At 53.5% G+C, this 25,870-nt stretch overlaps 3 protein-coding genes across 6 annotated transcripts in view; all 3 read right to left on the bottom strand.

Annotated features, from left to right (window-relative positions):
- LOC123025336 (WT1 interacting protein) overlaps positions 1 to 224 on the bottom strand; it is a 47,319-nt gene extending 47,095 nt beyond the window's left edge. The window contains exon 1 of the mRNA XM_044433925.1: positions 94 to 224. Within this exon, the coding sequence (XP_044289860.1) occupies positions 94 to 224 (131 nt within the window). The remainder of the gene's footprint in view (positions 1 to 93) is intronic.
- A 7,280-nt stretch (positions 225 to 7,504) lies between these two features.
- On the bottom strand, positions 7,505 to 18,998 carry UBA2 (ubiquitin like modifier activating enzyme 2). 4 transcript variants are annotated; one of them, XM_044434179.1, is made up of 17 exons: positions 18,840 to 18,993; positions 17,368 to 17,451; positions 16,723 to 16,793; positions 15,753 to 15,817; positions 14,969 to 15,069; positions 14,724 to 14,845; positions 13,702 to 13,769; positions 13,131 to 13,252; positions 12,170 to 12,269; positions 11,620 to 11,780; positions 11,177 to 11,270; positions 10,972 to 11,084; positions 10,734 to 10,889; positions 10,017 to 10,113; positions 9,306 to 9,411; positions 8,866 to 8,996; positions 7,505 to 8,469 (listed from the first exon to the last, which is right to left on the bottom strand). In XM_044434179.1, the coding sequence occupies exons 1-17, from the start codon at positions 18,969 to 18,971 to the stop codon at positions 8,288 to 8,290; spliced, it is 1,905 nt and encodes a 634-aa protein (XP_044290114.1). In that variant the 5' UTR covers positions 18,972 to 18,993; the 3' UTR covers positions 7,505 to 8,287. The 4 variants fall into 4 exon arrangements, with proteins under 4 accessions (XP_044290114.1, XP_044290117.1, XP_044290116.1 ...); XM_044434182.1 differs by lacking the exon at positions 18,840 to 18,993 and adding an exon at positions 18,188 to 18,470; XM_044434181.1 differs by lacking the exons at positions 11,177 to 11,270; positions 11,620 to 11,780.
- An 878-nt stretch (positions 18,999 to 19,876) lies between these two features.
- Positions 19,877 to 25,870, bottom strand: PDCD2L (programmed cell death 2 like). The gene is made up of 7 exons (XM_044433924.1): positions 25,742 to 25,870; positions 25,122 to 25,285; positions 23,939 to 24,008; positions 22,693 to 23,090; positions 21,664 to 21,768; positions 20,645 to 20,796; positions 19,877 to 20,049 (listed from the first exon to the last, which is right to left on the bottom strand). Exons 1-7 carry the CDS (start codon positions 25,868 to 25,870, stop codon positions 19,919 to 19,921), a joined length of 1,149 nt encoding a protein of 382 aa, XP_044289859.1. The 3' UTR covers positions 19,877 to 19,918.

Here is a 25,870-nt window from a genome sequence, read left to right as displayed (position 1 = left end):
CCGCGGCCTCCCCGGCGCCGCCCCCGACGGCTGCCCGGGCCTCCCGGCGTGCAGGCCCCGCGCAACGGGGCGCCCAGCAGCATTCGAACGTACTTGTTGCACCAGGTGCCCCCTGGGCATTTTGCACTCCGACTCCCATCATCCCCGTGAGGGGCCCAATAGTCGGGAATGGTGGGAGACGTGGCCTGGGCCGTCTGGAAGTTTGAGCCGGCTGCCGGTGCCATGACTGACACCTCCTAGCACTGGCAACCCAAAGGCCCGGCCCGGCCCGGCCTGCCCTCTCTCTGCAACTGCCTAGGTCCATTCTTTCCGCACAACGACAGCCCTGTGAGGTAGGTCCGGCCAAGTGCCCGTGACTGGCGTGAGGCCACTGAGTGAGCTCCATGGCGGAGTGGGGACCAGAATTGGGCGCTCACCCCTTTCCCGTCCTCCCGCCCGCCGGGCGACAGGCGGAGGAACGCCAGGGAGGCGCTGGGGTTGCAGCAGAAATGCCGGTGCCCAGGAGCTGCCTCGCCTGTGGGTCTGTGCCGGTCTCCACGGGCCCAAGACGCGTCCCGCAGCCTGGTCCTCCTGGAAGCAGCGGTGCCTGCCTGTGCTCGGGGACCGGGTGCTGCGAATCAGCTGGGGGTGCCGTTTCCCTTCACAGCTGAGGGGCTTGGGTCGCTGCAGTTGTCGGTGGCCTTCCCGGGTCGCCTCGGTTGGAGACGAGTGGATGGCCTGTAATTGCGAGAACAAAGACGACTGTAGGTGCCTCCTAGGTACCCGTTGCAGCCTGAAAGACACAGTGATTTTTCCTGTCTATCCTGTGGAAGTTTAGACACCACAAATCGTACAGCTTGCAGCACTGGGAGATGCTCAGAGTTGTAGGACAGAATTCTGCAGACATACACACAGGGCTGTCCCCTAAATTAACTCTCAGTTGCTTTGATCTGATGGATTGGAAATGTTACTTTGTTTTACGGCTGTTTGCTGCTTTGAGAAAAACAAATATTTGTCACCCGACAGTGTCGCTCTGTATGAAGACCGCCACGACTGCACCGGCCCCTTGCGATTCCAGACTGGGCCCAGGAGGCTTTGACAAGGCGCACCCGGCAGCCCCCACACAATGCGCCCCGGAGCCAGGCCTGGTGGGACGGCCCACCCAGGGCTGGGCTGGCGCTGCTGAGGGCGGGGTGGGAGCAGCAGCAGCATCTGCCTTGGGCAGAGTCAGGCCCAGGCGCCATTTCGCCCAGCACGGGCCGGCAGCAGAAGCCCTGAGGGGGGGTTAGGTCCACGCTTCCCTGCCTCTTCCTGCAGCTGCTGGGGCAACCCGGCACTGTTGGCCTGCCCAGGCGATGCCCTGCTGTCCAGTCGGCCAAGTCGGGGGCTGCTGCCTGGCCGCTTCCCCAGCCCAGCACCCCCGGATGGGCTTGGAGAGCTGGCTCCGCGCAGCCCCACCCTCCACGCGAGCTTGCGCAAGTGGTGCCATTTGGTGACCGGACTTGCCGCCGCCTGCGTTGCTCCAAAGTTTGGCCAACCTGCCGCCTGCGCACCTGGCCAAGGACACGTTATCTGTTATCACTCTTAACTAAACACTGGCAGCTGCTGCCCCCTCGGAGTGCGCAGGTGGAAAACCCGAAAGGCCACAGGCCATCTGGAAAGACCCTGGTGCATCGGGGTGGGAGGACGGGCAGCCCCCTCCCGGGCTCGGCTCATGGTGACACGATGCCAGTGTGTGGACAGGGCAGGACAATCTGAGATGCCGGGGATGGAACAGGCAGGTGGGCAGGTCTCCTGCTTTACAGAGAGAGAGGGAGAGATAGTCCTCTGCTGGAAGAGGTTTAAAGCCAAAGATCCCGAAGGAGGGAGAGGAGGCAGCCTGGGCCCAGACGCTGCCCAGCCCTGGGAGCAGCTGCGCAAGGCACCGCCTGGACTAGTCGCCTGCCATGCTTCCTTCTGGTGGGTGCATCGTGCGGCGTGCCTCCGTGGAGATGTGGGCTCGAGGAAATACTTCTTCGATCCTCTTTCTGGGGTATGCGCAAGAGGCCTCCCTGGGCCATGACAGCGTCCAGGAGGAACGGCCACATGTGGAACGTGCGGTAAACGAAGGCGATGCTGAAGTGCTTGGTGCCGAAGGGAAGGTTGGGGGAAATCCTCGCCGGAAGAGTGGAGAGGGCACCAAACATCAGATGCGAGGCTGCTGCCCCGCGGTCAGCACCAGAGCTGTGGGACGGCCCAGCTCACGCACTGCCGGGTGTGTCCCTTGCACATGGAGAGGGCTGCCTCACTGCTGCCTTCTCGGCCGTGGGACACGGCCCCCAGGGAGGCCCAGCTCTTTCCTGCAGCCCCTTGGCATTTCGTTGCCTTGCTTTACTACCCGTTTTGTAAGCCCTCCTGGCATATTTCAGGAAAGGAGGGGCTATCGCTCTATTAATAATTAATAAAATAGCCTTTAAGAAGAAGAAAAGGCAAGGTGACCTTTTCGTTCCTTCCAGGAAAAGGCTAGATATCAATTATAAATAGAGCAAGTGCTTGGATTAACCATTTGTTGTGTACGCTATATATCTTTTCCTTGATCACATACATATGCAAGGAAAGGGTAAAGTCGTATGGCTCGGGTCCTGAATACCAAGAAGAAAAACCTGGAAGAATGGTTATCATCCTGGCTTAAGGGGTTAAAAAAAATAACAATGTTTTAATATGGTGCATTTTATATTGTACTTTTAATGCACTGTTGTAAACTGCTTCCAGAGCCTCAGCTATTGCATGGTATAGAAATTAATACCAATACCAATAATAATAATAATAGTTTTACCAGTAATTATAGCTATAATGTGAAGAGCCCCATCCAATTTCATGGAAGCCTGCAGCAATTAATAGCAGAACTGTCCAGCTGTTATTGAGTGATACTACATTTTTAATATCTCACCTGTTTACCTCCAAGCAACCCTTGTGCAAAGGTCTCCACTCCATCCTTATCCCCACAAGAACCCTGAGAGGTAGTCCGCGGGGCCACGACGTTGGCCATGAGTCACGGGCACGAGGGCCCTGAGGACCCGCGTTGGCCCCAATCCCCCGGAGGAGCTGGCTTTTCCCTGCTGCCACCCCCTTTTCTGGCTGGGATTTGTTCTGAAATCAGATGTCCCCCTTCCTGGCCCAGACCCTTTCTTACACATAGGGGTGCTATTCAGAGACAGGATACCTTCAGCCCACACGGGCACACCTGCTTTGGAGTGTGAGAAAGCAGCAAGCAAGCCATTCTTGATTGGATTTATTTATTCTGGTTTTGATCATTTTACTGTATTGTTCTGTTTTATCGATGGTTCTGTGGTGTGCTTTCAATCATGTAAGCCGTCCCGGGATGTGATAGTGAAAGAATGGCATATAAATGGTTTCAAATAAATAAATAATGTCATGTATTCATGGTACTATATTTCCACTGCACAGGATTTTCTGACTGGGAATCCAGATGCTTAATAGGGGTTCCTCCCGAGCCATCGCATGAGTTCTCAGCCCAAGGGCGGGGGAGAGCCTGGTCGCCCGCACGTGCCCACCCTCTCTCTCACCAATGCGCCATGTTCAGGGGGCAGCCCCTCAGGAAGTGCTGAAGGGACTCCACAGCTCCTTGCTGGTGCTGAGTGCTCCATGCTCCCCGTCTGGATTTGGGCCTCAGAGACGACGGGGCAGCGTGGGCTCGTGTTTGGAGATACTGCACCGTTTTGTCCTGAAAGCAAGCAAGAGTGTAAGTTGCCATGCCTCCCGTAAAAAGTCACATGAAAGGAATTACTTCTGACTGTGCATATATTTGCACATGTAAATTATGTGCAAATGTATAAAATTTTGTCATCTTTGGGGCTTGCTCAGCAAGACGTACATTTTCCTTTTGCAGGCATTTCTGTGCTCTCTCTCTGTAGACAGCTGAAGCAGTCTACAAAAAGTCCAAACAATAAAAAGCAGAATGAAATAAAGACACCCTCAAAAATAACCTTTTGAAAAGCCCATTATCTCGACCTCCTGTTTAAGTTTACCAAATGGATCTGTTGAGCAAACACGTGTGACTTATCTGGGCACGTTCTGGAATGCCCTCTCCTGGTGGTCCTGGTCCATTTCAGCTGCACGGAGGCAATTTCGTTGAGAGGTTTTCTTCTTGCAGAAAGTGCATCGGCGCTGCTTGTCTGTTGCCTTCACACCAACTTTACATGGAGCCTCCCTATACTAGCACTTCTGTTTAAGTTGACTTCCAAGGCTGAAAACCATGGCTAGCCCTCTTCCACCAAGAAGCACTCTTTTTGGAAACCCGGGCAAAATACCTGGCTCCCATAGGCTTGATTTTAACTTTGTAGGACCGGAAGAGCCACTGGGTTTGTGGCTCGGAAAGAGGGGGGATTTCTGCATGGTAGAAACTTGTTTATAAGTGGATAGTTTCTCTCCCTTCCTGTCCTGGAGGCATTTCTCCAGCGGGTGGGGAAAAGGGGTTTCCCAGCTGCCAAAACATCAGCTCACCAACTTGGCTGAAATACTCTCTGTGGAAGAAAGCATCCGTGAAGTGCTGGCAGTCTCTGAAAATGCAGGCGTAGCCCAGAACAACAATGCCGGGTCTCCGTATTATAGAAATGCGGCCTGCTCCCACCTGGGGTTAAGTGCTCGGCGGGGCTGAAAGGGCTACAAGAAGCACACCTGGCCCTTCCCAGAGTCTCACCGGTCCCAGCTCTGCCCACGCAATCGCGGAACAAAGCGGGGAGACGCCACCACCGATAGGCCAGGCATGGCTGTCTGCTAGACCTCTTTCCCCGGTACCGCGGGGCGGGCTGCTCCGAAGACGGGACAGAGGCAGGCCACAAAGACGGCGGGAAGGGAGCCTCTGCCGCAGCTGGGGCTGTTCCACCTCGGAGAAGGGTGAGGAAGGGGAGGTGCTGCGGGGGTGCTCGAAATTGCGCGTGCTGCGCAGCAAGTGGGGAGGGTGCCCCCTTTCTCCCTCTCCTATAACGCTCTGCCCAAAGGGGTCACCCGTGAAGCTGACGGGGGACGTTTGGGACAGGGAAAAGGAAGCTGAACCCCGGAAGCTGCTGCCGTGGGAAGGGGCGACGGCTGTCCCGCTCTGTGTGCACGGAGGGCTGGACGGGGCAGGCGCCGCGGCCTGATCCAGCGGGGCTTTTCTTCCATCCTGGGCATCGCTCTGTGCACCCGGTGCTCACAGCAAGCACACTCTCCATGCGCAGGGCCTTGCTGTCCAGCGGGGGAAGGCAGCTCTGGTGTGCTGAACTGGAATAAACCACGGGAATGACCTATGAACTCCGCCAGCCCATTTCGCTGGGTCTCTTTCCTTGGGCAGATGCAGACTTGACTTGACCCAGGCCTGAAAAACATCCTCAACATTTATTTTACTGGCCCCCCCAGTGATAACTTGCATTCCACTTTTCCATTTCCCACCAGCCATCAATATGATCAAAATTCTTACCATTCTTTCAATATTTGAATGCTGATACAGCTAAAAGCTGGCCACGCAAGCGGACAAAAGATACGGCCATGATTGACTCGCCATAAATACCTCAGATTAGATCGATAGACAAAGCCCACCCCTGGGATTTAGGGCTTTCGGTGCTGTTTATGCAGTAAAACAAATAAAGAAATGCAGTTTTGCATTCTGAATCCCAAAATAAAGAAAATGGCTCCAGACGGTCGTCTGGCGTGCTGCAGATACGGAGTCTGCTTTATGATTTGTGGTTCTTTTACAACAGGCTGAAAACAACTGTGAGGGACAAGCAGTGGCCCTGCTGAGGGCACATCGCAAGGCTCCCTCAGACTGTGGGCCGCTTGGTTTGGCAGCACTCTAGGGACCGCGTCGCTCCTGCCAGAGGCGCTTCCCAGCTGCCACGGAGGCAAAGCCTGCCCCTTGCCGCCACAGCTCAGACAAGCAGCGTGTTGCCCGGTATGGCAGGTTCCGTGCTTCGTTATGCAAAACTGCAGAGAACCTGAGTGGGCCCATGGCCAGCCCCTTCTGGGGGAAATTGGGCTGGGGACATGGGCTGATGCTTGCGGGTTTCCTTTCCAGCTGCATTTTAATTGGGATTTTAGGTTATCTGTTAACTAAAGGTTCACTCTCTCTATTTTATTTTCAGCTGCCTTGAGCGCCAGCTTTGGCTGAAAAGGTGGCACTAGCAATAAAACACTAAATTAGATAGAGAACTGGAGCAAGTGTTCAAATATGCCCAAGCAGTGTTTTCTGTTCATGGTTTCTGAACTCTTGCTGGCTGTCAAAAAGGAATACAGAAATATAACCGACCAGTCAATCATAGCAGAGAACAAAACAAAAAGATACCGTATCTTTAACTTATTGATATCTGATCCCTCGGGCTGCATATTGTTTATTGTATTTTTTGTTTTCAAATTTGATGTTATTTTACGTAATATTGTTGTAATCTGCTTAGCCTTTGGACTAGCTATAGTGGAATAGCTATAGTGGAATTATTATTAAATAATAATACGTATTATTTTACGTAATATTGTTGTAATCTGCTTAGCCTTTGGACTAGCTATAGTGGAATATAAGTTAATAAACAAACAAGCACCAGCCCTGCTGATTGGTGGGGCTGTTTGCTTCAGGGATGCTGCCGAATTGCTAGGGGCACCCCCCAGAGAAAGCTAGATTCCTGCTGCTCTTTGTAGCATCCCTCTGAGCGGGGAGAGGATACTCATCTCCAGGGTGGTGGGCCAGTTTGGCCCCATGGTTACATGGTCCTGGGGTAGCGCTTACCTTCTCCTTGTGCCTCTGCTGCTCGTAAACACCTCAAGTTGCTCTTGAACGTCAAAGGTGGTATCCAAGGTTGGTGACCACGGGACAGGACCCCGAGATTCCACCCGGCCTGCACTGCTGCAGCCTCATCTTCCGGCTTGGGTCTTGGTGCCGCATTGCCGTGGAGAGAAAGGCGCTTGCATACAGTGAACCGAGTGCTCGTGCCCTGGGGTGGAAGTCGAAATGCATGGAAACGCTCGCTCACAGCAGAGCTCACGGAATGACCTGCAGATGAGCGCGGGTTTGTTCGGGGGTTGCTTATGAGGCGGAATTGCTCCAGGGGGTTCCGCTCGTGCAAGGGATGCGATGTGGCAGGAGAAAGGCGGTGCCCCTAGAACCTCCCCTGTGTGTTTGAAGTCGAAAGAATTATCTGAGCACAGGGCGAATGCTGTCAAAACACCATCAAACCCATTTGAACTCAGCCAGGTGAAGCGTGTGGCTCACGGGCAAGGGCGGCCAGCCAAGGGCCCCCATCCAGCCTATACATCCTCCTTGCCTGGCCTAGAAAACCACGGGGCCAGCTTGTCAACTATCCAGGCACATTTTTCAAGGGTGCAAAAAGGTGAAATGATGACACCGTAAAGATCAATGAAGTTACCCTGGCGTCAGCTTCTGAAGACTACAGCCCCCTTTAATGTGATGGAATAACAGGCGGCAACCCACTGGAAAAAGGGAAAAAATGGTGGAAAAATACTAAAAGTGTTCGAGCAGAATAAAGACTGTTAAAGAAAATCAGTGACAAAGTGTTTTATTAAAAAAATCCTCCCTTTTCAATTTCAACAAAGGATGTTTCCAAAGTCTCAAACCATGCTTGTAGGATGTTAAAAACCCAGACTGAGTACAGCATTAAGTATGAAGACCGCGTACGCACTTTACAAACCCTCAGTCCAGCACACAGGTGGGCTGCGCAGCCGGAAGCGGCCAACAGTCTGTATGTGCATTTGGTCCATCGGTGAACAGCGGAGCACTGAGGTTTACAAAACAACCTGTATAAATAACCTGATACTGTAACAGTACACCAAAGCCTGTTTCTGACACTGATACCAGGCAGTACGAGCCAACGAGAGCAGACAAACCTGGCCTTTTTTTTTTTTTTTTACATTAATGCACATTTTGCCGGTCGATGAAACGCGACACACCTTCGATGAAAATGTTTTACTTTGCAGGCGTGAAAACTTAGCGAGAAGCAGGCTAGCTGAACTTACGAGCCAGGATTCAAAACCTCCCAGAAGCAATCGAGCGAGAATCCCCGTAACGGAGTCCCCTGGTTTTCCCATCCTGATTCTTCATCATTCAAACAGTTAAGACAAAAGGCCATGCTTTGCTCCTGTGACTGCTTAAAAGGGCTTATAAACTGGATGTCTACGAGGCTCCGGACAGCTTTTCGGAAAGGTTCTAAATGCTACTGGATGAGAGAACGGCAGAGCCTGCAAACAGGAAGGCAGTGCTTCTGTCCTGGAGGAAGGGGTGGTTCTGGGACGCAACCACATCCCAGCGGCCTGAAGGCACCAGCACTCAGTCAAGGGCGATCACGTCGCCTTGATCGTCGGCCGGCGGCTCTGCCCGCAGCCTCTTTGTGCCCCTGTGCTCCTTATCCTCCAGCTTCCTCTTGCGGTGCTTGCTTTCGGTGTCATCGGCATTGCAGGAAGGGCCTTCCTCGGTCTCGACGATCAGCACGTCGTCGTCGTCGTCTTGAGCTGGAAGGGAAAGAGTCACTGCAGTGCAGCTGAGCGCTCGCCATTTTCAGATTATGTGACCGGGCATTACGCAAAGGCAGGTCACCCATCGCACGATCAACACATGGTGTCTAACATTTCACAACATGACCGGCACCGGATGCAAGGGTGCCGAGGTGGCATTGGGCAAAAGGAGGGGTGATGGGAAACCCAGGTCACGCGCACACAATGAGTCCAAGAAATTGTCAATGGCCCCTGGGCTGTGGACGCTGGAAAATTAAGTTTTGAGGAAAATTAAAAGGCACTGCGTTCGTTTAGCTTCCAGCCTCCTCCATGTCAGTGTCTGAGGGGGCTGAAGGGCCTCCAGATGGCTGCAGGGTCTCAAGACCAGCCCTCCCTGCCCTCGGCCAGACTCACCTGTCGATGTGGAGGGCTGGGCCCCGTCATCACTCCCATTGGCGATGCTCTTGGTGCGCGGCTCGGATGCTTTGGGGCCAACGACGTCATCGCCCACAACTTCAAACTCCACATCCTTCCCAAGCTCTTCGCTGGGAAGGAAGGCCACAAGAAAAGGCTTCCGTGAGCACACGATGAAACCCCCCTGAGCGGCTGCTCCCCTTCAACAGCCTCCCTCCATCAAGTGGTCAAAACCGTTTAATGAGTGCTGCGCTGGCAGCGACATGGCAGGAATTCCTCTGAGGTGCAGAAAACTCCGTTGACTTCGTTTCCCACACACTCAGAGCAGATCTGGGTCAGAAAAAACCTGCATTGTGCCTGTAACCACTTGGCCCTTTCCTCAGAGGTGCCACTTCCGGTTCTGGGGACACTCCAAGGAACTAGGACTTAAGAGGGCTCACCTGTGCAACACGTTGATGAGCAAGGTGTAGTCCTGCAGAAAGTCATCTGCTTGCAGCCGGGTGCCATTTCGGATCCCAAATTCTGACAACTTCCTGTGATTGTTTGCTAGGACCAGGGCAGGGTGGGGGAGAAAAGGGGGGGGGGAAGAGGAATTTGGTGCACCGCAGAAGCTTTGGCAGCCTTCAGGAGCTCTCTCAAATCAAGCACACAACAACGAAATAAGGCTGCTAGGAAAGTTGAAGGATGCCGACTTTGGTATAGCAACAAGCCTTGCTCTGAAAGATGCCCGAAGGAGGGACGTGCGCGGCAAACAGGAGGAGAAAAGAACGGCTGCTTCCCAGGTGCAACACTTGCTGGAACCCCAATAATTCACGAGTACAACCCCGATTATAGTCGCTTCATTACACTTCAGAATTCCTTCTCCTTGGAACAGCAGCCCTACAAGTCAGGCCAGGTGGAGAGTTCATGAGTGGCAACATAATCCCCTAAACCCAATCTGGTTGCAACTATGTGCGGCAGCCCGTTCAAGGGGGATGCAAGAGCTGTTTGACCCTCGCAGAATTCACGTCTGGTTCACACAACACCACAACCACCGAGTAGGAACGGAGGCTTGGGGGTTATGCAAATCAGGCATGTTGCCCAAACAAGCTCTGGGTGTTGCTGCAGAAACTGTCCCTGAACATGTTTGCCATTTAGTTTTCATGCCATACCTTCAGTTTCTCCCTCTTCGGAAGAAATAAGAATGGTCCCCTTGCCATCTTCTATCTGGACATCTGGTGCTACCATATTAAATTTTTCTTTCACTATCTGAAAGTGCAAGTGTGTTAATAAATATCTGCCAACAATCCTCATAAACAAGAATGGCCCTCCAAGTCTTCCCCAAGCACCGTGCAGGAGCAAACGGGTGTTTCTGAGGCCACAGAGGTGCTTCTCTCCCACTGCTACTGACAGAAACAAACCTGCACCTGACTCAGTTCATGCAACAGCAGCATTAAACGCTGTTCCCTAACGCAGAACGGTCCCCCAAACTGAGAAACGCCTCTTCCGGTCTCCCCGTCGCCCTGAAGACAACACCCAGCAATGAGGCAAAACTCCAAAGCGGCTCGTTGGCGACCGTGTCAGTTCTTGTCAAAGGATCGACAAGAGCAGCCTGCCGGGGAGTGTATTTCATGGTGCGGGGAGGCCGAAGCACCCAGGGCGGAGCGCCTCCGCTGGGACCCTTCTCTTCCACAGGGCAGGAAGCGCGACAGCGTGCGTGTGGGAAGAGCCCGCCCTTCACGAACAAGGCAAAACCAGGGGGGCTCAAGAACGGGGGCTGTGCGGCTCGGGCGAGGGGACCCCAGGCGCCTGGGGAGCAGGGTCAAGGGCCCGCAGGTGAGCGCGCTTCGCTTCCAGCCGGTAGCCGGCCAAGGGAACCGCTCGCTCACCTTGTCCTGCAGTGTCAACACGGAGACTTTGTGGACGTTCAGCCGCACCGTCACCTCGGGCTTGCTCGCACACACGTAGCAATGCGGGTTCGGGGGGTCCAGCGCACACGGCACCAGAAGCTTCTTCCTTGGGTTGGGCTGCTTATTGAGGAAGATCTTGGAGAAGAAGAGAAGGTGGATCACCACGCCGGCACAAACCAGCAAGAGCGAGAAAGGAAGGAACAAGCGACATACTTACTGCCCGGCACTGGTCGATTTTTCCTGAGAGGATCTTTAAACCTTCCAGCACGATCAGGCCGGCTATGATGGCGTTCGTGGTCGCAATGGCTGGAATGATGTTTCCCGCCATCGCTGCAAAAAAACCGGGAAAGTTACTTCCTCCCTGCATGCGGGAAAGGACCAAGCGAATACGAGAAATGCCAGTGGAAGCGCTTCCTCCTTACATTTGATATCAAATCTGCTCTTCATATTCATACTGAAGATGTGCATCCGGAGGTTTGCAGCCGAAGTGACGAAGTCCATTGCAGAAGGATCCTCCTGGTTGGCAAGGTCAATGCGAACCGTGAGCAAGACAGAAAGCGACCGTGGCTCCGATTGCTCATCTGCATTCTTCACCCTGAGCCCCAAATGCTTCTGCGCGGCCAAAACGCTTCTCTGGCAGCAGCTCAGCTAGCTAATGGCCACCCTGCAATGTCAGGCCGGGGTCTGAGCTTGCATGGGCTCGAGCTCGGGGCCAAAGGCACCGGGGGCTCGGGAGGGCAGCATCCCCACCGAACAGCAACCGGTCAAGCTGCTCGTGGTTGCAAGCACAGAGGTCTGGCAGAACTTGGCCACGCAGGTCTGTCCTTCCACAGGCGATGCGTCCCCACACAGACACTGGACTAACCTTATCCCATACAAGTTCAGCCCCGTCGCCCTTTTCAGCCAGCTGCACTCTTAGGGTCTCTACGCTCTTGAAAAACAGGCGCGCGTAACTCCTGACATCTAGGACCTGCTGGTCTTTCAGGCCCAAGGAAGGCTCGTTCGGCTGGTCGGTTGTGCTGTTCTCTTCAACCGCAGCAATGCGTTAAGACGACAAGGGTGGAAAAACGTTTTCTTTAGAGCCATTTCCAAGTCTTCCAAAGGCTATGCATGCGTTCCCATGTCGTCGCTGGGCAGCACCGTGCTCAATGCTGCGGCAGAAGGTCCCCGGAATGGGACACCGCAGGCCCCCCTCAGTGGCACGGGGCCAGAGGGCACGGCAGCCCGACTCGGCAGGAAGCAGTGCAGGCCGCTGCGTGAAAACACGGACCCCCTGCACGCACACACAGTCACCCCAGTTTGCTACCCCGAACTAGTGGTGAAACTTGGGAGGACTGCAGAACCACGTCTTGCAACCAAAGGAAGCCATCAGGCTGGTTCTGGCTTGCTTTTCAGCAGAAAGGCAAAAAGCTTACCTTGATTTTGTATTTCATTCCAGTCCAGGGGTGTTGGAGGGTTCCTTTTCCTCCAAAGCTTATCCATTGTTAGCAGATACCGGATGTCATCTTTGAAAAGCTAAAACAAAAGAAACAGCATGGAAGGTCAGGTGCGGACAAGGTGATCCTCTGTGTCGACCCTCCCCGGAAGACACTTCGTTTCTACCGACGACTCGTACTCAGCATCACTGCAAAGCGCTCTGGCTCCAAGAGGGCCGGGCGTTTCATGCTAGACTACCTTTAAAAGAAATTGCAAAACACAATGGAATCAAAGTGATGCAGGGTGGCCTACAAATACTACAAATAAACAGCCCCCTTACTTTAAAAAAACCCTGGAGAATAATGGCCATCAACCTCCAGTAACGGTGCGTGACCATGGATTCCGTAGCAGAAACACAGTTCATCTCTAGCCGTCCACCCAGCCACTCTCTGTTTTCCTCATTCAAAACACTGCTCTGGACAAAATTTCGGGTGGCACCTGAAAGACCCCAAGTGCTTGAGGGCAGGAATTCCCAGACCAGACTCAACCCGCCATGTGTGTGGGGGGGTTGTGGGGACCGTGTCAGCATGGCTCCCTGCAAGTTTAATTTCGGGGCGAGGGAGTGAACCCCAGCCACGAGACACGGTCACAGCCCGCCGTTAAGGAGCCATCCAAGGTTCTGAGCTGGCGGTAAGCCCGATTTGGCAGGGCCGGGGCACTTGGCACCACGGAGAGCTCCTGTGGGGCCGAGAACTGACTCGAAAGTGGCAAGGAGCCCCACTGGCACGGGGCTCCACCTGACTATGGGGGTGGGAAGTGGATACGAGTGCCGGGTGAGCTGCTCAGGGTGGCGTTCACTTCACGCTCCTCCTCCTCCTCTGATCATCACCGTTGTCCCTTGGCCTGCAAGGATGCGTGCAGAGGACACATTTCCCTTTTCCCATGTGAGGCCTTCACTACCTTTGTGAAGAGTTTAACAGCGTCGTATCCTGTGGATTTGGCCCACTGCTTGGTTGAAACGCGCTTGATATCCCCATCCTCGTTCGAGGCTCTCGCTCTGGCCTCTGCTTCTGCTGGCTCCCCTGTCAATGAGACGACCCTCTTCATGTGCTGGGACGGGTGCACAGGGGGACTTTTGTACAGAGTGCATGATGCGCAGCTGCTTCAGAAGTAAGCCCTCCTTGCACCCCAACGCCCCCGCTCAGAATCAGAAGATTCGCGGGAATATTTGCTCCCCCAAGTCCGCTGACTGGAACTGGGCACCAGGCGATGCCTGTTCCTAGCGCTGGCTGCCCACCAGGAAAGCTGCAGCGCAGCCAAACTGGAAGCAGCAGCTGAAGCTCCTCTTACTCGCTGCATGCGGAACCTTTTGGTTTTGCGGCAGGAGATAAAGGGAAGAGTCATATGTGGTAGCTGGCTTCTAGTGGAGGCAGCAATGTGGGCTGCAGAGGGAATGCCTGAGAAGTGCCGTGACGGCTGATCTAAAGGACTGCGGGGTCTTCCGAGAAGGAAAAAACAGACGCGTACTTACAAGCCGCTTCAGGATCAGCTCTGTCAGGAGATACTTCTTGATCTGCATCTTCTTCTCCAAACAGCTGGCTGAAATACACAAGAAGTGCATTTTCCTGGTCAGGGGCTGAAAAGGTCTCTTCCTAGGGTGGTCTTCAAGTTGTGTCCAACCTGTCTGCACAAATCTGAGAAGCTGGCCTAGTTTAGAAAAGGGAAGTGTGGTGCAAAATATCCTTGGGTGGTGGAACACTCTTGATTGGCACGCCAGCCCACTGCCGCTTCCAAACAGAACAGCACACTTCTCCCCCTGCCGCATGCTGTACGCTTCTTCTTCAACTGCTCTTTTGTATTTTCTGCCTACTGTCCTGGTTGGGCTGTTACTGCTGACTTTTTTTCGGGCCTTTTTAAGTTTTAAAGATTTGTTTTTTTGTTCTTCTACAAATGTTAGGGTTTCTCCAAACATACCTGCCTTAGCTTTCTCACTGCCCTGCTTTGGTGGCAATCCTACTACCAATCTTTCCCGGAAAGATGTTTAATGCATCTCAATAAATAATCAGACATTTTCCCACAGGAAACCTGCACCTGGGGCAGCCTATAGTCCAGTGGGACATGCCGGTGTGTCTGAGGTGCGAGTTCTGTGTAGCACATGGGTCCTCACACTATGGCCTGTGGGACGGACATGGCCCACATCGCACACGCCCGACGGCACCCCCACCTCACCGGCCCACGACAGTCACCACCGCCTTTCAACTGGCCCCCTACTGAAAAAGTCTGAGGACCCCTGGGGCAGCAGGAGAGCAGCAACCCACCAGAGGTTCAAGGTCATCCGTTCCAGGTCACTTCTTCCGGGTAGGATTTCCACCCATTAGGCCCTTACAACTGGTCTTTGCAATGTCCCAGGCACAGAAAGCAGGAGCCAGCCAGGCCTGTTCCGATGCCCGGAGCACAGCTCGGGCACCAGCCCAGGCCAGGCCTCTGCAGCTGCAAAGAGCTACACTGCGCTGGCTCCCCACACAAACAAGGAAATGGCGCAACGCCGCTCACTTGAACAAATACTTGGCCCACACGATGCAGTGGATGGGTTCAGACGGCGTGTTGCGAATGGTGCAGCCTGGAAAGGTCTTCTGGGTCGGCTTCGGCTGACATTCGTAGCATTCGGTCACTCCCTGGAGCGGAGGCAGGAGCAGAGTGAGCGAGAGAAATGCCATGAGGTTTCCGTGGCCAGCTAACATGCAACTCTTAGGGATCACAACATGCCTCCATTTGGAAGCGCAAAGACACAGGCGCACCTTTTTGATCACAGTGACTTGTCCGAGGTAGCCCGCAGTTCCGCTCTCGATGAGGGGGACGTCGGCCGCTAGACACATCCTGTTCACGTGGTTACGGGCAGCTGCGCACGGAGGAATCCAGTCACTGGCTTGCAACCGCTTTGAACCCAGTCTTGAGTGGGGATCTGGCCTTCCGTCAGCCCCACCTCCGTATCGTTCAGGCACTACAAGGAGCTACTTAAACTACTGCAGCCTTTCCCAGTACAAACACCAAGAGAGCCGCCCGTGGACTGGTCTGAGGGACTGCAGGCCACTCCTAAGCCCCAGTTCCAAAACTGACCCAATAGAGCTGTGACCCCAGAGCGGGAAATCCATTCTCTAACTCCCTTCTCTCCTCATAGCTGAAGTGGAAAGAGGTTGGAGGCCCAGCCCTGGAGATGGGGTGAGGGGGTCCTGGTGGGCAGTGAGGGGAAGGGCCTGGGGAGAGCAGGGCATGAGCTGTCCTGCATTCTCTGCGCTACTGTCCTTCTCCCTCCAAAGCACTGAATTCTGCCATCTAGTGAGAATGTGGAGCAGAAGATTCAGGGAGGTGGAGGTCCCCTCTGCCACTCTCCCTGCCCTGCATGAGCCTTGGAGTCTGCGGCTGATGAGCACCAAGGGTGCAACCCACCGGACTGTCCGGGAAATAGTAGCAAATGCAGAGGTTTACATGGACAGAGAAACTTTGCAAAGCTAGAAGCCTGCTTGTGCCATAAAGGACTCAGACCTTCACTCACTTTCAAAACTTCAGGTCTCAAAGACTCACCTCGATTATCCAAGGCATTCATAACCAGGGTAAACTGCCGAAAAAACTCCACATTATAATCAGGGCTGCGGAGAAAGAACACACACCCATTGTGCGTAGCTCAGTAGCTGCCTGTCAACTTTGCCACACAACATCTGCCACACAGCACATCACAGCTGGTTACAGTTGCTTGGTCACATTGTCTGTCTCAAAGTACCAGTGAAAGAATAAGCTCATTTGGAAGAACCCTCATTTTCTGTGGTCAACAAATAAGAGCAACTCAGGGCAAAACAAAAGAAACTGCTTTATTTCTGGACTGATGGCAGTTGATTGGGAATCTTCCCAAACTATTTCTCTAGGCAAGACTGGTCTAGGATCTAAACTAAAATAATTTGCTCTTATTTTCTTAATTTTCACTTTCTTCTTCATTTTCAGAACTGCTGCGACAAATCCAGACAATCTTGGGCAATACATTCGATTTTCCCCTGAATAAGCCTGCCTAAGGACAAGCACTTATCTTCAAAGGCTTTAAACTACTTGGCTAAAGCTGTAATGTCATCTTCCAAATATGTAAATAGCTGAACTGTTGCAAGTGGAAGCTGGCTAGAAACCAGAAGATTTGAGCCCAGCCTCTTAGAAGCCTGAGCATTCAAGCTGTGGAAAGGCCTGTACAGTGCAGGCCAGAAACGGAATACAGTCTCAAGGCTAAACAGAGGACACTTAGAGGACGCACACGGACTTGGAAACACAGCCAGTGCTTTTTTTAAATGGAGCAAGAGTGATCTGCTGAGTCACCCGTGGTGAGTAAGGGTCCCCTTCTGGTGACCAGAGAGAAAATGGCTTCATATTGAAAACATCTTTCCTTCTGGGTCACTGATGCACCTTTATTGAAAGCACAGCATTATGGGCAGCCATTGCTAATGCAACAGTTTGCAGCCATCCTGCAGTGCTTTTTCAAAACTTCCAACATTTAGGAACGAAAGAACCCTACTTCATAACGCTGTCGTGATAAGCTGTAATATTAGCCTCTGGATGAAACCGTAACACACTTTCTCTGGCAACCTGTAACATAAGAAAACACACTCCAATTTAGTTAATCCGTTCCAGAATCACACTAGTTCAAATTCCATACATAGGACTGGAACCTGCCACGATTTTTTAAAATGGCATAAGCATCCTATTAGCATCCATGCTCAGAACAAAGCATTCTGTATGTGATGCATAAGGTAACTTTGCTAGAATGTGTTTGCATAATATATAAAGGAACTTCATTCTGAACAGCTTGAAATGATTATGTGAAATCTATGTTTAGCAAACTGTAAAATACACACACTTTTGAGAGCCAGGGTGGTGTAGTGGTTAAGAGTGTGGAACTGGGATTCAGGGGATCCGAGTTCTAGTCCCCACTCAGATGTGAAACTTACTGGGTGACTTTGGGCCAGTCACAGACTCTCAGCCCAGCCTACCACACAGGGTTGATGTTGTGAAGGTAAGATTGAGGAAGAGAATTATGTGAGCCACCCCGAGTTCTTTGAAAGGAAAAAGGTGGGATATAAATATAATAAATACATATTTTCCCTAAAGTTCTGTGAAAAATATTAAACCAAAATATACAAAACCTTAGGATTCCTCTTACCTGAGCCTTTGATCTTCCAACATGCTTCTTTTGAAACAAAAATTGCCTGTTGAGATTACTGACATCAATGGTATCCAGATCAATCTAGAACACATTAAGAAGAAAACCGTATTTTGCATTCATCAGCCTATGCATGGTGGCTGGATCCAGTGCAGGGGAGGTGTTGGATGTTAGGATGCACAGCAGTGGTGATTTTGACATCCTTGACAATGTTCACAAAATACATTCCATCTCTCTCTCTCTCTCTTTGGTGCTGTGAAGTTGTCTTCCAGCCTGGACCCCACAATATTCAGCTAGCAGCATAGCTGGTTTTATCTGAATAATAAAACTAAACCAGTCATGTCCTGACATGACAATCTAAGCTGGCTGGCAGCACTTCCTCATCTAAAGACAGAACTGTGTACATTCTAACAAAGAGCTTCCTTTAAAAAAACTGCTCATCAAAAAACAAAAACAAAAGATACATTTTACATACATTTTATAGATACAAAACGCAACTACCTATGAATGGAAAAGAGCCAAGAGAGCCAAAATACTTTATTATTTTTAATTTTAACGATACCTGTCAACACTGCAGCATATATTGCTATATTTATAGGTATGTTTTAAAACATCAACAAGCTATTATGGCTCCCTTAAAATTTGACACCTCTTTTTCTTGTTTAGGTAACTATAATGATAAACATTAACAATTCCACTATCCCTCTGTAACTGATAAATGTTCCACTTATTCCAAACAGCGATAGTTTTCCCTAGTTTTCCGATTCTGCCCTTTCACTCCAACCTCTGTGCTTCCCAAGCTGGCCAGGAGACAGCTCACCAAAACTCTTGCCTCTTTCTTTATTGCTCTTTCCCAAATATTCAAAAGGTAGTCACTAGGTGCCGTTGGGTCAAGATATGTCCTATCGATGTTTACTATTTTCTATACTTCGCCTCTGCATTCTTGAGCTAGGTGCAAAAGCCTTACATTAGCAGCACGGCAACACCACTGTCGATCATCTGGCGCGTTTCAGTACACGTCAGAAAGCCCCGAACACAAAGACGCACGTAAAGGGGGGTTTCCAGCCTTCCTAGGGAACCCGCGGCCGGGACGCCGGGGTGCTGCGCGGGAAGGGGCAACCGCACCGCCGCCTCCCGCTTCGCGTTAGCCCCGCAGGGCGCTCAGCTCCCCAACGCCCGAGCTCGGCAGCGCGTTTGTCGCGCGGCGTCCGGAGGCCACCCGAGGGACACGGTGCAGGGCACGGGGCTTTCCCCGGCGGGGCTGCCCGGCCCGCCCGGACGCCGCGACTTCCGGCCAGAGCAGCCGGGAGGACGGGGCTCCCGGCCCGAGGGGGCTGGCCGCGGGAGCCCGAGCGATGCCCGAGCAGGGGGCAGCCACTGGGAAGGCCGGCGGCGGGGGCGACGCGTCCTGCAGCCCAAGCCCTCCGGGCGGGGGCGCGCGCGGCGGGGGGGGAGGGCCGCCGCCGCCTCACCAGGTCGATGCTGACGAAGCCGGTGAGCACCAGGTCCTTGAGCAGCTCGCAGCCGATCCCGCCGGCGCCCACCACCAGCAGCCGCGCGCCAGCCACGGCCTCGGCCAGCTCCCCGCGCAGCGCCGCCGCCATCGCCGCCGCCGGAGAAGCCGCGCGAGGCGAGCGGGCGAGGCGAGGCGAGGCGTCGGGCGGGAAAAGGAGGGCCGCAGCGCGCAGAGCGGGCGCCGCGCATGCGCGCCCAGTCCGGCCTCTTCCGGCCACCGAGGCCGGCCGCGCAGGCCCAGAGCGGCTGCCCGCGCGCGGCAGCGCCCCCCGCGGAGGGAGGGCCGCGCACGCGCGGACAGTCTCCCCGGCGCGGGCCCCGCGCACCCCGCCAGCGGGCGATGGCGCGCTTTGGGGGCCACACCTGCCCCCCGTGCTCGACGGCCACCAGGGCCGGCCCCACCGCGCGACCTGCGCAGCCGGCCCCTTTCTTTCTGGCCCATGCAGCGCCCGCCCCCGGCGGGGATGATGGGCACCACCGGGCGGCCCCCTCCCAGCCCCAGATCGACTGCAGGGCCACGCGTGGCGGGCGGGCGGTGGGCCAGCTGGACGGCTCGCAACGGGAGGCGCACCTGGGGGTGCAGGCAGGTTACCCGCGTGGCCGTGGCCAGGCCTCTCGGGCCCAGCTCGCCAGCCCTCCTCCACTGCCCCCCCAGTGAGCCCCAGCTGCCAGGTGTGGCACTTGGCTGAGGACAGGAATGTGGCCTTTTCTTGGTCCTTCGGATTCCCTCTTTCCTTCTAACGGCTTTATCATTTCCAAACGTTTCTATCCTGGTTCTCATCGTTGCAAAATCTCAAAGCAGTTCATAAGGAAACAGGATGATAAAACAACCATCAATTTGATCACTAGTACTGGCGTAAGGCAACAGAAATGAACGTAACGACCAGCGCCCAGGCAAACAAGCCTGCCTGAAATCACTCAAATGCAGGTGTCCACATGGTCTCAGAGGGAGCCTGGAAAGACCTTGCCAATGGGAGGAATCACAGCACAGGCATCCGTGCAAAACATCTGCTTTATTCGAGGAATGAAATGGGTGCTATTTAAACAGGTCCTGATCTGGATCTTCCTGCACAAAAACAAATTCTTCCAAGGGCGTTCTCTGCTCGGCAGGCCAGCAGCTTTTCTCACACGTGTACACAAGCGCAGTCCCAAATTCCACTGACACATCTGGTGGCGGGAGGAAGGAAAAGATGTCCCAAACGTGGTACCCGTTTCTATTTCACAACAGCTTCACAATATGGGTACTAAAGCTAAGCTGCAGATAATCTGAGGAGCCCTTGGAAGCCCTCGAGGAACCCTCCATCACCCCAACGGCCCTTGTGGGGAAAAGATCCGAACACACCATGTCCTTGGCCTTGCTCAGGAAGTGTCCCTCTCTGTCCTAGGAGTGCCAGGAAAGCTTCGTCTGACTGCCATGCCAAAGGACAAGATGGCAGCCAAGTGGCACGCACAGCTTATGAGAGACTGTGCTGGGTTCTGAACACCCTTTCCAAGGCACTTAAAAATAATTTAAGCGACTTTCACTGCAACTGAGGCTAGTCAGTGAGGAGTAAACCCACTGGGTTCAGTAGTGCTTACTTCCAGGTAAATACTGCAGTCTAGGTCTTAGGACAGCCCCTGCGTGTTCTGGGCGAAATGTCCCCCCACCTATTCAGAGAACATCAGGACATGAAAGGCCTTCTTATCGCTTCAGCTTCTTAAAATAAGGAGAAGCAGGTGGAGAAAAAGGAGCTGCAAGCGGGCCTTGGAAAGCGTCCCGTACCTTCAGCTCCTGCCCGGAGCATGCTGACCAAGGAGGGCATGAGCTGGAATTCAAAGGTCCTCTTGCTGCCGCAGGTGTGACAGGGAGGGACCGCTGCCTTGGCATCCACTGCAGGGCTGCTGATGAACAGAGGGTGGCCGCCCCACGAATACCTAAAGGCCGAAACGCCTGACAGTTGTCTTTGTCAACACTGAGCACACGAGACAAAGCTGCCCCTCACCACAATGCCCCCCCCCCGCATGCGTGCACACAGAGGTGTGGAAGATTCTGAGAGGTAGTGCAGGCCCACCTCACCGGTCAGCTGTGAGCACTCCAACCCTCGCGACTGGGGCAGGCCGACTGAGGTTCTATGGGGCCAGCGGGTGGGAAAGCCCCTCCCAGATGCTTTGTTTTCTCATGGACACAGCGCACTTCAGGGGTGTGGTGTCCCACCAAGGGTAGTGCTTCGGCACTTGTGTGCCCGTGTGCAAAGCAACTGCCTCTGAGGGCGAGAGACCTGGAGATCACGCCGCTCGCTCGGGCTGAACCCCCCGCAGGGCAGGGCAGGGCAGGGCAGGGCAGGGCAGAGCGGAACCTCAGCTCCGCAGGCCGGCCTTTGCCTTGCCTCTTTTTGCCAACCCCCCTCCCATCTGCAGTCTCTAATGTTTGGTATTCTGGTCCCCCAAGGAGTCGCCAAAGCCTCGTCCCGTACTTCTTCCAGAAGTGACCATCAGCGTTTTCATGCTCCTAGCTTCCTGCTGGAAGATCTGGCCACTGTTCCTGATTAAATCTGGCCAAATCTTAATGGAGCCTTTGGGCGTGGCTGGCGCCCTAGTGTTCCTCTCTCAGGGTGGCCTAGGGCCCAGCTCCCCTGCGCCAGGGGCTGCAGCTCGTGTGGCAAAGTAGTCCTGCACTGGGCCCATCGCCCATCTTCCTGATGGGCTTCAGCAAGGCCCAAACACGGCAGCCCTGATGGCTGGCGAGAGCACTTGGAGGAAAAACCGATGTAATCCCTGCCCCTAAAAGATGCTCCGGCCTACCTCAAGATCTGCTTCTGACAGGCCGAAATCCTCTTCATAAACTTGTGGAACACCGGGTCTCTCTTTCCGGCTTTGCTCTTCTCATACCTCTCATCAGATGCAGAACTGCACACAGGAACATTTTGCCCAATTAGTTATTGTACTATCGCAAAATGACAACATATACCTGGAAATAATTTCTGCTTCACAGATGATGAAGAAAAACTGTTGGTATTTGTTCATCCGATGTCCCAATATTGAGGCACACCTGAATTTAATGGTCCGGCTGGCTGAGGCTCATGGGTATTGTTATCTTGGAGGACACCCGGTTGGGAAGGTTTTTCTTTCTTGGTCAATTTCTGTACTGTGCAACAGCCGAAGCTAACAGCCCAATCATGGGTTGCCTTTCTCCCAAACGTGCCAACTGACCAGCAGGGACCAGAAGCTCTTACTCCCGGTGGCAAGGATCATTTTCCCTATTCCAAGGGATCAAAGCAATCGGCACAACTCATTCTGATGTCAGACGTATGGCCACCCAAAGTTGGTATATTTCAAATCTGTATTCTATTGATTATGGTTAGAAAACGGAACCATGGATGGAAGGAGGAGTCCAACTAGCTCATTTAGTAATCAAGAGGACAAAACTTGACAGGAACAAGCGAGCATCTAACAATTTTTAGATCTAGTGATGTTTGTTCAAAATTGTTTTAATGGGGGCATTTGAACCATTAAATTTCAAGAAAATAATCAGGTTAAAGAAAACAACTGGATTGTTCAAAGCAGTGAATGTCCTCATAATCAGTATGATTACTGCATTCACACAAAAGCCACTTTGCATGGGACTAAAAACTGGAAGATGGAAAAAAACTTTCTTAGCTCAAAGTGTTGGCATCATATTCAGAATGCAGGCTTTCCCGAGAATTGGGAAAACGGACAGAGAAGGACCACCAGCAGAGCCTCTCCCACTGTGCAAGAACTCCTCACGCCTGCGGCTCCAGTTTTGGCCCGGTACACAGGACTGCCCCATCTTGGCTCCACCGTATGTCTCACCTTTCCAACACAATTTGTTCCAAGTCAACACCCTCCCGCTTCTGATACTCCATTAAGAGTCTTTGCACATGGCCCGTGTCCTCACAGCCAAGGTAGTCTTCCTCGTCCACTACGGCGATGAAGTAGGACCGGAAGACGGGGACACAGCTGGACGCTACCAGCTCCTTCCCAGTGGGATCGCGGGAGCTGGAGGGAGCCGAGGCATGTGGGGCTTTTCCGAGGCGTAGACCTTGGAACTGGGCTGCACAATCTTCCTCTCCAGGCAAGGGGTCTGTTGCTGGCAGCGGGTCAAGGTGGCTGCGGCTCGGAGCCAGTCCAGGGGGCACTACTCCACTGTCTTCCCCCCAGTCATCTGCTTCTTCACACCAGCCCTTGGCTGCAGGAATACATTCTTCCTTCTAGCAATACAACACAGGGACACAGGAGTCCATCTAGCTCAGTACTGCCCTCAGTAGCCTTTCCCAACCTGGTGCCCCCCACACGCACGGGACTGCAGCTGGATTCTGGGAGGGCACCAGGCCGGGGAAGTCTGTCCTCCCCTGACAGACTGCAGCCCTCCAGGGCTTCAGGCAGGGCGCTCTCTCAAGACCCAGCCCCGATATGTGGCCACTCAGGCCTGCTCTGAGGGGTGCCAATACAGTCCATTCAGTGCCTGGATGGGCAATGGGCAGGGAACAGCCTGCTTTTGGCAGCTGAAATGGAGAGGAGTGCAGCAATGCAAAGATGAATACATTTAACAGCATCGGCTTTTGTGAACTGATGTCTGTGGCCATTTACACCAGAACAGATGTGTAAATCTTTTAAGATGCCACATTTTCAAAGCAGTTTTAACATGCTCATGAATATACTCAGAACCAGACTTCCTCCCAGCATCAGGCAAGCACCTTCTTGTTGCAAGCAACGTTGGTCTTGCCGCTGAAATCTACGTCCACACAGCAAGCTGTACCGTTTTTGGGATTTGTTGAATTTTGCAACTAAGAAGACCAAACCCGGATTTGCTTTTTCTCCTCCTGCTGAGGCCTGTCCCCGGCTAGCTGTGTGTTTGCACATGCCGCCAGGCATTCCATGGATGCCCAAAATACCATGACACCCGTTGGTCCTTACTACTCAAACTACCTGCTTCAGTGACCTGGTTCTAGGAGGAGTCCCCAGAAGATCATCCAGTGTTGGCTGATAGGCCAACCATTCCACAGAAATGGAATGGCTCACGCTTGGCCACATTGTGGGTGCTTTATGAGAACAGTACCTGCTCCAAGTTCCAGTCTTGTTGTCCTTTTCTTTGTACTTGCAAATACTGGGTTCGTAATGCCTTCCAGCTTCAGAAATGCAGGATCCCCAAAAAGCACATAAGAAAGCTAATTATTGTTTGCAAGCAGACATTTAGTTTCTGAGTGTTTTTACTTAACATGACAGCATAGCAACTAAAGAGATGAATGACTTGCACCTCCCTTCTGTAACAAATTCAGGGGCCGAGTTTGCATGACGTGATAACTCATCTAGTATGTAAGCTACACAGTGTGAGTTATTTGTGGAGCATCTGCAGTGCATCCCACAGACAGTGGGGCTCACCATGGGTTGAACCCCTCTTCTTATTGCTCAGTCTTCCTGCAAGTATCCCAGAAACCTGTGCGGCAGAGCTTGCCTTCTCTCTTCTCCCTGTGGCAGCATTGACCCCTTTTACACTCATAGCAGCTTTCTCCTGCTTTTATCTTTTTTTCCCAGAGATCAATTTTGTGCTCTCCAAAGCGACAGCGGCACCCAAGTGCCCAAGAGGCACAAGTGGGGGAGTTCTCATTCGTCCACCCCCTCTGGTTTTTGTTTTTTGGTGGGGGGAAATGCACCGGAAATGTGCAGAGTTTGCTCTTTTAATTAATGTGTTGGCTGGTAGTTTGGAGTGGGGCAAGTGCACCATGCCAGCTACCTGAAATTTGCATCTTACCTGCTCAAAGTCCTAGGAAGGGAGTGCTATCAAACCAGGAACGCTGCATGGGCACAAATAAGCCCAGGTGCCAAAGACATTGCTTTGCTTCCACTTGACCGCAAAGCAGTGAGAAACCTTTTGCTTGCAAAGGGGGGCACAGAGTACCTCAAGTCCTTTGCAGCAACGTCCTCCGTGTTTTAAGTGTGGACCTAACTGTCCTTAGTGCAACCAAGAAGTCTGCACATGCTCCTGCCAAAAAATAGGTGCTCCTGTACATAGGATGGGCTGTTCTTGTTCCACTCGGGACCTGGGAAAGGATGGAGAAGTGAGCACATTGAGAATTCTCCAATCCGTACTTAGGAACTAGAGGATGATGCTGAACCTGAAATATGAGCTAAGGCGTATTCATTTATCACTGCTTAATCTATGTGTCGCCCAGGCTCCACCTGCTGCACAAGGCAAGTGCTGCTCCTGATCTTGGAGAAGAGACAAATAAACTGCCACACACCTTTCCATGTTCCCCCAGCAGCTTTCCTTGGCGCAAGCAAAGACGTTAATGATGCGGTGGAAAGGGGAACCCTCCAGCGGGCAGTAGACTTGTACAATGTGCACCAAGCTGGCCCCACAAATGCCACAGGCGGGATGGACCAGCACTACCGACGGGATGCGGTCCTAGGGCCAAACGGAAAAAATGCAGAAGGTGACGTTCCCTTGGTGTTGCCAATAAAGGGTATGCAGTAGTTCAAGTCCTGTGGATGTCAGTGGGTCTACTCCCAAGTATGAATAAGCATCGGGACAAGCCAGTCATCCCGTGAGTCTGCTAGTGCGCAGCGGGATGCTGGCCCTGAGGGCACCGGGCTGCGCACGGCAAGAGGAAACCGGGCTGGATCGGGGCCCCGCCTCGCCCCCTCCAGGGAAGCGGAGCGCTGGGAATGCGCTGGCCGGGCCCGGCCGCCCCCGGCTCCGGCGGGACCAAGCGGGAGTGGGCGGCGAGCCGCGGCCTGGCGGGTTCAGGCGGGAAACGCCCGCCGCCCCGGGGGCCAGGCCCGGGACGCGCGCCGCCCGCGCCGGGGCAGGGGCAGGGCAGGGGCAGCCGCGCCGTGCCCCGCGGGCGCCTGGGGCGCTCACCGGAGAGCCGCCCAGCTTGCTGGCGGCGCCGTGCAGCGGCGGGCCGGCGGGCCCGGAGCCTCGCGGGACGGCGGCATCGCGCAACCCCAGCAGCACCGCGGGCCCGGCGGCTGCGGCGGGGGCAGCCAT

This window comes from Varanus komodoensis, unplaced genomic scaffold (assembly GCF_004798865.1).
Source record: "Varanus komodoensis strain SLA01 unplaced genomic scaffold, ASM479886v1 scaffold27, whole genome shotgun sequence".
Lineage (NCBI taxonomy): Eukaryota > Metazoa > Chordata > Lepidosauria > Squamata > Varanidae > Varanus > Varanus komodoensis.
This window is presented reverse-complemented; position numbering and strand designations above follow the sequence as displayed.